At 42.6% G+C, this 14,629-nt stretch overlaps 1 protein-coding gene across 1 annotated transcript in view; it reads left to right on the top strand.

Moving 5' to 3' along the window:
• FAT2 (FAT atypical cadherin 2) overlaps positions 1 to 14,629 on the top strand; it is a 200,051-nt gene that overhangs the window by 124,130 nt on the left and 61,292 nt on the right. The window contains exons 8-9 of the mRNA XM_089682800.1: positions 7,383 to 7,658; positions 9,719 to 9,929. Coding sequence (XP_089538926.1) covers positions 7,383 to 7,658; positions 9,719 to 9,929 — 487 coding nt within the window. The remainder of the gene's footprint in view (positions 1 to 7,382; positions 7,659 to 9,718; positions 9,930 to 14,629) is intronic.

The raw sequence follows: 14,629 nt of genomic DNA, 5'->3' as shown, positions 1-14,629 counted from the left end.
CCCACCTGATCTCCATGTATCCATTCAGGCATCAAGTCCCTCAACCTGTTTGCTAACACCTTTGCATACAGTTTAGTGTCAGTGTTCAATAATGAGATAGGTCTGTAGCTGGAGCACTGAGATGGATCTTTTCCCTCCTTATGAATAAGCACTACATGGGCCTGTAGGGATTCTCTCCTCACTTCCATCCCACCTCCCAGAGCATTCATATATTTCTCCAGTTTGGGTAACAGTACTTCACTAAATTTCTTATAGTACTTAACTGTATAACCATCCGGGCCTGGGCTTTTTCCCCCCCCTGTGCTTTTTAATGCTGTTTTGATTTCTTCCTGGGAAATTTCTGCGTCTAGGGAGTTCAACTGTGCTTCACTTAGTTTTGGTAATCCCGCATTTTTTAAGTATGTCATCTTTTTTTTGTTAATTACCTCTTGAGTTTGTTTTAGAGGGCCTTAGGGACTAATATTATATAACTTTTTGTAATACTCCGTAAACACTTTAATAATCTCTTTATTTGAGTGGACCAACTCCCCCTTTGAGCTTTTTATCTTTTCTATATAGTTCCTATTTTTCTTTTTATTCAAAGCTCTCATTAAATATCTTCCTGGTCTGTCTCCCCATCTATATCTCTCATTCAAAACCCTGTTGTATACTCTTCTCTTCTCCTCATCCATCAATCTCTCTAGTTCATCTTTTTTATCCAATAACTTCTGTCTCGTATCTTTTGTTATTTTCTTCTTATGTATCTGCTCTAAATCCAATATTTCTTTTAATATCCCACTGACCCTCTCTCTTCTTTCCTTTTTCTTCCTTGCTCCTGCCGCTATCAAGATTCCTCTTATGAATACCTTATGGCTTTCCCAGACTGTGGCTATCGATACTTCCTCTGATTCGTTCTCCTTAAAGTATACCTTAATCTCTTTCTCGATTTTCTGAACTACCTCCTCATCCAGAAGAAGAACCTCATTTAACCTCCACCCTAATCCTCCAGTCCACCTTCTTCCCCATTCCATTTTCATTACGACCGGAGCATGATCCGAGAACGTCCTTGTCTCTATGTCAATTTTAACCAGGTGATCTATAAGTTGATGGTCTATTAAGATGTAATCTAATCTCGAATATATCTCATGTGCATTAGAGAAGAAGGTATAGTCTCTGTCTTTCATATGCGTTATTCTCCAGGTGTCCACTAGTTGACATTCATGCATCACTTTCTTCAAAACTCTCAGAGACCTACTCCCCTCTCTCTGCACAGAAGAGGTATTATCCCTTTGTGGGTCCATACAGAAATTTAGGTCTCCAGCTACTATCAAACGCCCTTTTTTGAATTCCATTAATTTTTTCAACAGACCCTTCATATATATCTCCGGGTTTCTATTAGGGCAGTATATATTGGCTAAAGTACACTCTATCCCCTGAAGTCTACCTTTTAGGAATAAAAACCTCCCCTCCGGGTCGGTTCTTCTATCCTGCAGCTCAAATCTCATATTCTTTGCCAAACCTATTGCAACCCCTTTTGCTCTTTTTATTGGAGAATCTGCATAGTACCATATTGGGTAGTATTTGGATTTTAATTTCACGTTTGCCTCTATCTCAAAATGCGTCTCCTGTAAAAATACCACTGACGTCGCCCTATGATGTAACTCATTAAACAACCTAAATCTCTTCCCTGGACAACTCAGCCCATTCACATTATAAGTTATAAACTGTATTTCTTCCATCTTTCCCTATTAACTCCATCTCTCTTCTAGATTGCCTCTTCCTCTTTGTCCCTTCTGTCATGCAGAGTATTAACCCAATACCTCCTCCCCTCCCTCCCACCCAGCTCCCGTCCCACCCAACTCCCCTCCCCTCCCCCCTCCCACCCATTTTCCCATCCCACCCCCCTTCCTCCCCCTCCCCTCTTTTTAGGCCTGTTGATTGCCTACCAATCATTTGTGGTAATACTATCCACTTTTGATTTAATCTATAGGGGAAAAACTCCAGCCCTGGACAGCATTCCGCCCCTTCCCCCCCTCCCCCTTAACCCCTAAATCCTACCAAAATATCTCAATAACAGTGGTTTGAGGGCGGAAGGGACAAGGCGGAGAGAGAGAGAGAGAGAAAAAAAAAAAAAAAAAAAAAAAAAAAAAAAAACACTATCTCTCTCCCTCTCCCCCTCCCCCCCTCCGCCCCCCCCCACCAACCAGTTGCCAGTCCTCTTTTCTTTTCGTTCTAATTTCCCAGTGTTCTTCTTCCCAGCCAGGAATCTCCATTCTTTGTAGATTGAGTCTGTCGCAAAAATTTTTCAAATCTTCTGGGAACCTAAGATATGCTGTATTTCCATTTCTCCATCCTATTAGGGACTCAGGGGTCCCCCATCTATATTGCACCTTTTGTTCTTTCAATCTTTCCAATAGAGGTCTAAGGGTTCTCCTTCTCCATAAAGTCTCTGGTGACAAGTCCGCATATATCTGTAAGTCCTTTCCTTCATACATAATTACTGCTTTTCCCTTTATCCTCTTCCAAATTTTATCTTTATCTAGGAATTCACAAAATTTGACAAGTATATCTCGTGGCCTATCTTTTCCCGAATTTCCTTGGATTTTTCCTTGTCTAGAGATTCCTTCTATTTTAGTTTTTTCCATATTAGTACTGTCCATTATGGAATTTAATATTTTACAGACCATCTCTTGCAAATTTTCTCCTTTAGAATTCTCTGGGACTCCACGTATCCTAATATTTCTCCTCCTATTCCTATTTTCTTGTATCTCAGCCTTATAAAACAATTTTTCTTGTGCTTTCCTCATATTAATTATTTCTTTTTCCAATTCGGCAATAGTTTGGGACTGGTTTTTGACTTTTTCCTCCGTTTCTTCCACTCTCACCAAAAGGTGACCCAAATCATTTCGAATATTTACAATTTCTTGTTTTATTGTTTTCTCCAGATCTTTGAACATTTCTGCCATTTCTTTTTTGTTTGGTATTTGTAGCTCTGTCTCCATCTCTGTATTAGCAGATATTTGTTGGCTGCTAATGTCAAGGCCTAGTGATAGTCTAGGGCTACTTTCCAGGCTTAGATCTACTTCACCTTTTCCACTTTTGCCCTGAGTCCTTTCTGGGGTTATATTTCCCTGGGAAGTGTATTTTTTAATAGTGCCAGTCTGAGTCCCTTTTAGCCCACTTCCTTTTGTACTTTTATTTTTCATTCTTCTATTGCTCTTATTCTTCTTTATTGGCTCGGGGGTTAAGGAGAGATAACTATTAATATATACGTCACTACTTATCCACTCATTTGATTTTCCAGCTTTTTATTCGTTTTTCCTCTTCTCCTTTTCACTATTTTATATTTCCCACTCAAGGGGCTCCCCTCTCTTCTCTCACACACTGCCTCTCCCAACAGCCCACAGGAAGCACATAATTTTGTTGAGACTCGGTCAGAGTCACTCACCCTGCTCGTGTCTCTCTTCTTCTCGGGGCCCAACCAGCATTCCTCTCTGTCCTTCAGCTGGGCAGTGTGATCATTTTAGGGGTTCCTCCAAAAAGAATCCTCCTCCTTTCTCTCTCCAATCCCCCGTGTCTCTCCTCCTTCAGAAGCAGGACTCAGAGCAATGGGCCAACCAGCAGGGCCCCAAACAACGGACCGACCAGCACAGCCCCCAGCAGTCCAGCAACGGTCAAGATCCCAGCCAACAAGCTGGCAGACAGAGCTCCAGGTAGAAACCGGCTGACAGGATTCTGAGCACTGGGCTAGGATGCAGAGCTCCGAGCAGTGAGCCTATTAGCAGGGCACCAGACTATCGGCGCTATAACAGGGGACCAGGTATTGGGTCTGCAGCCGTGCACCAAGGGGTAGATCCACAAGCCGATCAGCTCCTCTCTCTCTGCACCAAACACCGGCCGGCTTCCTGGTTTCCCAGTGGTGCTTAGCGGCCGGTCACGTGTCTGCACCGCTCCACCTTGTCTCCCCGCTGCCCGACACACCTTCACCCCGAGCACCGGAGCCGGATCCCTTCTCACAACTCAGCTCTCCCGCAGGGTTCCTCCATCCATCCAAGGGGGACCACCGCACCGCAGCTCCACATCACAGGTAGGGGTTTGGGGAGGTGGGTGAAGGAGCTTGCCCGAGAGCTCCTACATCGGGCTCTCGTCAGCCGCCAGGGTTAGGCTCCACCCCCCGGATCTGCCATTAGAGCTCATCTGAACTGAACTGGCAAGCATGTGTGGTCTGGGACCTTGTAACCATGCAGCTGACTAATTGTCCCCCCACGACCATCACACCTTGCCTTCCTCTTTGCCATCTTTTAAAGTCAGTACAGAATTCATTAGCTGGAAAGTACCTGTATCATGGTGGACTTCATGTACAAATGAGCTGGATATTTTCTGTAGTTGTTAGCTACGCTTCAATAGCCTAAATTTTATACAAAGCCTTTACGTGACAGTTATAGTGTACAAAGCTAAATGACAGAAGACAGATGCAAATGTTCCTCCTTCTGTACTAGCTGTTATGATATACGTGAGCACAGTCCTTTTCGATCCCTAATTCCTCTAAAACGCAAGCCTTTTGTTTCTGTAACCTTTGATAGTTTAGGGAATATCTGGCTGTCTACTGTTAGCACATATACTTGTCTTTGCTATACATGTTAAGTTTGATAAATTAGCCACCATCCTAATGCTTAAGGAACCAAATCAAAGTCAAATACTTAAAATGTATGCATGCATTCTCCATGCTCCATCAGATAATTACACATTGGATCCTTTTGTCAAACCACTGAGTCAAGCAGAATCTTTTATTCCCATTGTTAAAGTTGGTTTTATCTTGATATTTATACACTGTCAGGAGTAAACTGTTGTAAAACATATCTTTCTTGGATCTTTTTTTTCTCAATTTACTTTTTATGCTTTTTCTTTTCTTCTTTCATGACCTGATCGTGCTTAAATTCAGTGCAGACGTTCTCTTTATTATCATTATTTACAAAAATGTATTTAGGCAGCCAAGATTATGTAAACAGCATTGAGGTTGACAAATGATAAATGATGCAAAAAAAAAGAGAACTGTTTGAATGCTTTAAGTGGTGGCTTGACTATTTTGCCAGCTTTAGTAGACCAGCCCCTCTGGAGAAAATGTGTTATTTTTGTGAAGTTGGAGATAGAAGGTGACGACATACTGTACATATCATGTAAAATTATCATTATGTTAAGTGGAAAACAAATTGCCCAGCTTTTGATATTTTTTTAGCATAAAAAATGTTTATTTGGGCAACAAAAGGGGTTGAGAAAATATACCAGTTGGCCAAACAAAATGAAATATTACAGGGTATAGATTAGGTAGGCATAGACACAGAGAGAATTCACACTTACATTATTAACTCCCAAAACTTTAGAACAAAGGAAAAAGGATACAGGTGGGGGTTGATTTTTAGCTGAGCATACCACCTAGAGTATCTTTTAATTTTCTTAGATGGCATCATATGGTATGCTTAAAAATGCTAATGACTATTTTGTTAACTATAATAAAACAGTGCTAGTTTTTGCATCCACCTGGGGACTCAGGTACTGATTCTGAAAAGACAGTGCCCAGGAAGAATGTATTAGGATTGGGATCAAAGGATTGCATTTGTGGAATCTTTATTGAGGCAGGGAAGAATCTGAGTATGTAAACTATATTCTACAATTACTTGGTAGCTTTCAGTGGTCCTAAAGGAAACCTGTACTGATAGAAATATGTATTGAAAAACACAAGTTGCCTGATCGTCATGCTGATCGGAGGTCTTCAGTACTTCCTAAGTCACTGACCAGCAATAACTGTGCAGCCACTATTACCATTACTTACACAGCCCCAGAACACTTCTATATTTACTGGTTCCTGTCTCCTGACATCTTCTGGCCATTCAATTTTTTCAGAAGTGTTAATCTCCTTGGTCTCCTGCACCTCTCACAGGTTCCTTTTTGAAGGGGAGAACAGCAGTGGCAACCCTTGCATTTCTATCAGTTGAGTTTCTCTTTAAGGAGAGGTCAGCAATAGTATCTTTCTTATTTTAATCATTGCAGATTTCTTGTAACAAACTATAATTTCAGTAGCTAAAAGTAAAGTTGGTGCTATTTCCAATTCCAATTTTCTGTGATACCTTCAACCATTCATGAGCTATTGCTTTTCTGCATCATACTGCTTTGTCTATGTCAGTTGCCAGCTTTTGAAGGGGTTTTTATGCTTTTTACCTTTCTTCTGTATGCCTGTAAGCAGGTTAAATGTTTTTCTGGTGTTGTGTTCATGTTTTGGGGCTATTCGGGTTAACTGTGTTATATGTACCGACTAAATGTTACAATGTATCAGCATTTGTCCTTGGTTGACCTGCTAAGTTGGTGCTTCTGAAAAGGAAATGGTAATGCCATTGGCCGGGTTTGCCCGCTTTTTTTTTAGAAGGTCACCACCCCCTGCAAGTCATACGTTATAATGTCCAAATTATGCAAACATATACTTATCTTAAGGAAAAAGATCTGTCCTTCAAGATGTAGCTGTTACTCTGTCGGACTGAGCCCCCATCTGGGGGACCCAGTCGGGGTTCCCTATGGGTTTTGGAACCGTACATGGACTTACAGCTGCCAATTCTGGATTTACTGCCTTTTATGAACTATTATCAGATCATGGACTGTACGGGATTACATGCTGCCTTTTGTGGATTTATTGCCTAAATAATATAATATAATGTAATATTATAGCACACCTGCGCTAATTATCCACAAAACAAGTCCAAAAGCTGCTGTCAACCAGATATATAATGTCCAAATTATGCAAACAAATCCTTATGTTAAGGAAAAAGACGGTGATAATAATTATTGTGCAGAATATAGATAAATTGCAACAAGTATTCTCTCTCCTTGACCCCACAGTGTCCCCACTAGGGCCCCTTAAGCCCCCACACACCTTTCTCCATCCCTCTTTCACATTAAATCTATCCTTTACATCGGATCCTGGCCAGTCTGCTTGCCAGCTACTGAAAAACCATAGTTGTAAAATAAACCTTCCATAGACCCCCCTTAATAAGTTTTCTTCTCTATTAATATCATGAAGATTTCACCTAAAAAAAATTTCACCAATGTCTTAAGGATCTTTGCACTAGTTATAAATTAGAATTAGCCCTAATATGCAAATGCTGTGATTCATTCAGAGTTTTAATCTTGTGAGGGTGCAATGCACTGCAAAGCAACAAGTTTGTTTTAATGTCCTCCTCCCCAGCACCACATATTCACTTTAGCTTCAAGTACCTGATTGGATAGAAATTGAATGTATTGTTTGGGAAGGCCCTCACACTACCTAGTAGTCAACATGACATCCAATCTGAGATTGTATAATCAGAGTGTTCTGTGTGACTAGATTTACATTTCATCATTCATTTCTGTTACAGGTTTATATCTCCGTTGTACCATACAATCATCACCGTCCAGAGTTTCAAAGAGATCACTATACTGTTCAGATTCTGGAAGATGTTCAGCTAGGCTCTGAAGTGATCAAAGTTACCGCAACAGATCAAGATAGTGGAAACAGATTAATCTACACAATCCAAGGTAGCGCAGACCCAAGAAGCGCTAAGATGTTCAGGATGGATCCTAATTCTGGTGTCCTGTTCACCACAGAGACTATGGACTATGAGACAGTGCCCATTCATATTTTAACTATCATGGTATGTACTTTGCTTTTAGCAAATGACTCCGGATTCTTTAAAACAAAAGCTACAACTGTGGTGAAGGAGACTGAACCCTCTAGCACCCACCTAAACATGACGGAGTTACATTTTGATATGCTAATTTATAGCTAATTAATACTTGTCTCTTTGTGTTTACTGGATGGAATATTTAATCCTTCGATTTCTGGAAATGTGTACAAGTGAGGGCATACTTGCCAACTCTCTCAGATGAGAAAGGAGGGAGGCATCTTTTAGTATGTAGGCACTCCCTGCAACAACCCCAGTTATGTGGACAATAGAGAAATAAAATGCAAAAAATGATTGGTTAAGCCAACAAGGTTTTTTTTTCCCACCACAACTTCCTTTATACTGGCTTTTCAAAAATACAAATATCCTCACAACATGTATAAAGTTACCAACAAAAATGAATCAAAGTATTGGAGTAGTGAGTAGTGATGGGTTTGATGTTACGGTGATCACATGAGCAGTAAGGGCGTTCGATGTGCTATTCACCCGCCTAGCCCCACAATGCACTGTGCTCTGACAGGGCATTGCGATTGGCCAAAGCAGGTCAGGTGCAATGCTTTGGCCAATCACAGAAAAATTGGATGGAGCTAGCGGTGGCGTCACCACTAGTTCCGCCCAATTGTTTACTTTTGACTTGTAAATGTCAGATAGCGGCAAATGCTCAGCAAGTGCGGATGGGTCTGCGAGCATCTGGGCCTTTTTTATTTTGGCAAGTAGGCGTCTACATGACAACGCTGGACGCCATGATTGATGATGGATTACAATGATTGAACCATTTTTTTTAAAATAAAGGACTTGTCAAAAACATGGGGAAAAGGTGCTTTAAGGGGATCACCATGTACTTTTTCACCCATTTTTGAAAGGTAGGGTTCCCCTTAAAAGTCCTACCAGGCCTTTAAAAGAAAAAAATTACTGTGGGGTCCCTCCTAACCTTCCTACCAGACCTAAAGGGTTAGCAGGGACCATCATGCTGTTTTTTTTTTTTTTAGATGTCATTTTCACCACCATGATGTCACGCTGCCTCCATTCCTAAGTACGAGTTGTATATACCTTGAATGTTTGTAACTCAGGGACTGCCTGTACAGCTATTTTGGTAGTTGGGTAATAATTTTTTATAGAGGTTTACACATCAGACCAAAAAGAGGTTCCAAAATAGGGACAGACCCTCCAAATTATGGACTGTTGGCAGCTGTTCAAGGATGGTATAGACATTATTCATTAAATACTTTCATTTTACAAACGCTGTGCAACATGTATTATCCAACTGGTTGTAGGCAGTTATAGCACATTAACTATAGATTGACAGTATTTAAAGCTATAAAAAACCCAAAACCAAAAACGTAATATATTGTAGCTTACCAATCATTAGATGTGGTGGGTGCATTTGTTTTCTTTTTTTAAGGATTTTTCCCCTCTGTTTTCCCATGGTGATCTGACCAGTAACACAGTGCCTGTGTTATACAGACCCCACTCTGGATGACTGAGCATGGGGATAGATTTAGACAGCATATTTACTAACTTATTTAGGTACACTATCAAATTGAAGCTGAACGCTAACTAATACTTTAAAATCAGTTACAACTGTTTTTTTCTTTTTGGGATAAAGATTTAAATACAACCATCCCATCTAAAAATTGGTAAGCTGCAATTTAATAAATGTTTATTTTGGGTCTAATAGCGCTTTAGAGTATAATTAAGGGCAAAACTTTTAAAACATTTTGGACAGAGTGGAAAAGGGATTAGAACACGTATCTGTTTTTTTTTTGCTGTTTGTACCTTCGCTAAGGAGATTCATGCTTGATATTTGTCCTGTTTAAACATTATCATCCCTATGGAGGGGTTTCCTTTAACTTCTTGTTTTGGCTATGGGACAGCAAGTGAAGAGAAATCTCCACAATGAGACACAGATGACAAAAAAAATTGTCAATTATAACCCTCACACCTAAAAAATGTTTTTCCTGTATTTCCACTTTAAGTAATTGTGAAATAAACTGACAATATGCAACTCTTTTTAAATTTTTACCATTTAGGTTCGCGATCAGGAAGTTCAAATCAAAAGGAATTTTGTGAGGATTACCATTCAGGTACAGGACATCAATGACCATTCACCTCACTTCATTCACCCTGTTTATGAAGGAAGTGTTTCTGACTCAGCTTCTGCCGGATCTGAAGTGCTAAGAGTCCAGGCTACGGATAAAGACCAGGGGCTCAATGCAAAGATCCAGTATTTTATTCAGTCAGGTGAGACTAACACTTCTGAGGTCACTGTGATCTACTTAAACACTGGTATAATCCGCACCATGCTTGAGAATCCTGTGATCCACACTTGATGGCACTATCATTGCCTCTTGGGATCACTTTAATTCACACTTGAGACTTTCTTAATTAATATTTTCTCTACACAACTCTGATTCACCCTTTGGAAACCAATTACATCATCGGTGTGTGGCCTTCCTTTCTTGGTACTGTATTCTTACATAGCATGGATGGTTTCTAATAAGTATACCTTTATGTTGATGTACCATTTGGAAACACATTTCTAATATATGAATCCATTGTTAAGGTATAGCAGGAATAGCAGAAAGAGATCCTGCTTCCTGTGAATCAGCTGTTAACTAGGCTATGAACATTCAAATATTTATTTATTTATTGCAAGCAGTAAATTATCTTTAAATCAAGAACTTACTAACCTCTGTAGCTGAAGGCACTGTGGAGTAATTCATCCTCAAAGTTCACATCAGAAACACTGAAGGCATCCTCATTAGAGATGAGCGAATCGAACTTGGCGAAGTGGAATTCGTTTCGAAGATTAGGAAAAATTCGAATCCGAAAATTAGCAGACTTCGGATGCGCGAATCGAAATTTTCCAAAAATGGCGGCGACATGTGTGGCGACGGAGCGGGGATCTCTGGGAAGGCGCGCAGACAAGGCGCGCTGACCCATAATGCATTCATTCATGACATGTGATCGCATTAGCCAATCAGCAGCCAGCCAGCACTGTGTAATGGTCGAGCTATAAATTGCGGCCATCTTAGAATTCTCCATTAGCCTCGGGTCATTCAAGAGAGACAGACCTCTCTGTATTAGGGTCAAAGTTAGGGCCAAAGAGACTTTAGGGCCACAGAATTGTTACTTAGGGACACAGAATTGTTACTCAGGGACACAGAATTCTTACTCAGGGAAACAGAACTGTTACTCAGGGACACAGAATTGTTACTCAGGGACAGACACAGAATTGTTACTGAGGGACACAGAATTGTTACTGAGGGACACAGAATTGTTACTGAGGGACACAGAATTGTTACTCAGGGACAGACACAGAATTGTTACTGAGGGACACAGAATTGTTACTGAGGGACACAGAATTGTTACTCAGGGACACAGAACTGTTACTCAGGGACACAGAATTGTTACTCAGGGACACAGAACTGTTACTCAGGGACACAGAATTGTTACTCAGGGACAGACACAGAATTGTTACTGAGGGACACAGAATTGTTACTGAGGGACACAGAATTGTTACTCAGGGACAGACACAGAATTGTTACTGAGGGACACAGAATTGTTACTGAGGGACACAGAATTGTTACTCAGGGACACAGAATTGTTACTCAGGGACAGAGAATTGTTACTCAGGGACACAGAACTGTTTACTCAGGGACACAGAATTGTTACTAAGGGACACAGAACTGTTACTCAGGGACACAGAATTGTTACTCAGGGACAGACACAGAATTGTTACTGAGGGACACAGAATTGTTACTGAGGGACACAGAATTGTTACTCAGGGACAGACACAGAATTGTTACTCAGGGACACAGAATTGTTACTCAGGGACAGACACAGAATTGTTACTGAGGGACACAGAATTGTTACTGAGGGACACAGAATTGTTACTCAGGGACACAGAACTGTTACTCAGGGACACAGAATTGTTACTCAGGGACACAGAACTGTTACTCAGGGACACAGAATTGTTACTCAGGGACAGACACAGAATTGTTACTGAGGGACACAGAATTGTTACTGAGGGACACAGAATTGTTACTGAGGGACACAGAATTGTTACTCAGGGACAGACACAGAATTGTTACTGAGGGACACAGAATTGTTACTGAGGGACACAGAATTGTTACTGAGGAACACAGAATTGTTACTGAGGGACACAGAATTGTTACTCAGGGACACAGAATTGTTAATCAGGGACACAGAATTGTTACTCAGGGACACAGAACTGTTACTCAGGGACACAGAATTGTTACTCAGGGACAGACACAGAATTGTTACTGAGGGACACAGAATTGTTACTGAGGGACACAGAATTGTTACTGAGGGACACAGAAATGTTACTCAGGGACAGACACAGAATTGTTACTGAGGGACACAGAATTGTTACTGAGGAACACAGAATTGTTACTGAGGGACACAGAATTGTTACTCAGGGACACAGAATTGTTACTCAGGGACACAGAATTGTTACTCAGGGACACAGAACTGTTACTCAGGGACAGACACAGAATTGTTACTGAGGGACACAGAATTGTTACTGAGGGACACAGAATTGTTACTGAGGGACAGACACAGAATTGTTACTGAGGGACAGACACAGAATTGTTACTGAGGGACACAGAATTGTTACTCAGGGACACAGAATTGTTACTCAGGGACACAGAATTGTTACTCAGGGACACAGAACTGTTACTCAGGGACACAGAATTGTTACTCAGGGACAGACACAGAATTGTTACTGAGGGACACAGAATTGTTACTGAGGGACACAGAATTGTTACTCAGGGACAGACACAGAATTGTTACTGAGGGACACAGAATTGTTACTCAGGGACACAGAATTGTTACTCAGGGACACAGAATTGTTACTCAGGGACAGACACAGAATTGTTACTGAGGGACACAGAATTGTTACTGAGGGACACAGAATTGTTACTGAGGGACACAGAATTGTTACTCAGGGACACAGAATTGTTACTCAGGGACACAGAACTGTTACTCAGGGACACAGAATTGTTACTCAGGGACACAGAACTGTTACTCAGGGACACAGAATTGTTACTCAGGGACACAGAACTGTTACTCAGGGACACAGAATTGTTACTCAGGGACAGACACAGAATTGTTACTGAGGGACACAGAATTGTTACTGAGGGACACAGAATTGTTACTGAGGGACACAGAATTGTTACTCAGGGACACAGAATTGTTACTCAGGGACACAGAACTGTTACTCAGGGACACAGAATTGTTACTCAGAGACACAGAACTGTTACTCAGGGACACAGAATTGTTACTCAGGGACACAGAACTGTTACTCAGGGACACAGAATTGTTACTCAGGGACAGACACATAATTGTTACAGAGGGACACAGAATTGTTACTGAGGGACACAGAATTGTTACTGAGGGACACAGAACTGTTACTCAGGGACACAGAATTGTTACTCAGGGACACAGAACTGTTACTCAGGGACACAGAATTGTTACTCAGGGACAGACACAGAATTGTTACTGAGGGACACAGAATTGTTACTGAGGGACACAGAATTGTTACTCAGGGACAGGCACAGAATTATTACTGAGGGACACAGAATTGTTACTGAGGGACACAGAATTGTTACTCAGGGACAGACACAGAATTGTTACTCAGGGACACAGAATCGTTACTCAGGGACACAGAATCGTTGAATTAAAGAGTATGTCAGACAACACGCAGAGGAGTGGCAGAGGAGGCAATGTTTCAGGAGCGAGCAGACGTGGCAGCAGAGGAAGGGGTCGAGGCAGCACTAGTCGCAGCCAGAGGCCAGTGCTCCCGGTGTCATCCAGCGGTCGTGTCTCCACCGACAACCCTGCCGTCATCGATTGGTTGGCTCGGTCGTCTTCCTCTTCCCAGGTCACCTCTGACACCTACAGCCAACGGTCGGTGGGTACGTCAGACACAACCGTTAGTTGGCATGGCCCGGGAGCAAGCCCACTGAAATCACGTGTCCTCTACCTGCCCCTGTCCTTTGGTGTTCCCTCACCAAGCGAAGTATCGCATGCCGTGGGCTCAGCCCCACTGTACAGTGAGGAAGAGCTAACAGAGGGCGGTCAGGAACGGGGGGAGACATCCGCCTCTTCAGCAGCCAGGCGAAGAAGTACTGGCGAGGAGAGTGGCTCGGTAGCCGGTCTAGAGACAGGTCTGTCTCCTGACCCACACGCAGCCGAGGGGGCTAGTAGTGAGGCGGAGACCCTAATTGATGATGATGAGGCTGATCGCACTTGGCAGCCTCGTCGTCATCAGGCTATTGCTTCCGCATCATCAGGAGAAGAGGGTGCCAGCTTGGCAGCGAGCAAAACAGTCGGTGGGTTGCCCAGGAGGCAGCAGGGTCGCAGCAGTGTCAGTGGAGGCAAACGGCCATGGAGTAGAGCACCAGCTCCACTGCAGCCTACCACCACGGCCAGTAGTGGTGCCGGTGTGCACGGAGGAAGTAGCAGTCAGCCAGTGAGGAGTAGCGGGGGCAAAGTTTCCTACTCGGCGGTGTGGCAATTTTTCGTCAAGCCGCCCGAGGAAGTAAACGTAGCCGTATGTCGACTATGTGGCCAGAAAGTCAAGCGTGGCCAGGGGACCCATGTCTCCATCGCCACACTCTGCCATGTGCCACTTTCAGGTCTCCTCACACTGCTGGTGGGTTCCATTTTGTCATAGGGTGCTGGCAGATTACGGGCCTCCCATTGCTGCTGCCAGGCCCGTAATCTGTCATGGGCCCCTGTACCGCCTCCTCATGCTGCTGCCAGGCCCGTAATCTGTCATGGGTCCCTGTACGGCCTCCCATTGCTGCTGTCTCCATCGCCACACTCTGCCATGTGCCACTTTCAGGTCTCCTCACACTGCTGGTGGGTTCCATTTTGTCATAGGGTGCTGGCAGATTACGGGCCTCCCATTGCTG

The sequence above is a fragment of the Staurois parvus genome, unplaced genomic scaffold (assembly GCF_062004578.1).
Source record: "Staurois parvus isolate SC_StPar_1 unplaced genomic scaffold, SC_StPar_1.0 ptg000298l, whole genome shotgun sequence".
NCBI lineage: Eukaryota > Metazoa > Chordata > Amphibia > Anura > Ranidae > Staurois > Staurois parvus.
Note: the sequence above shows the minus strand (reverse complement) of the source record. Positions and strands in the feature narration are given on the sequence as shown.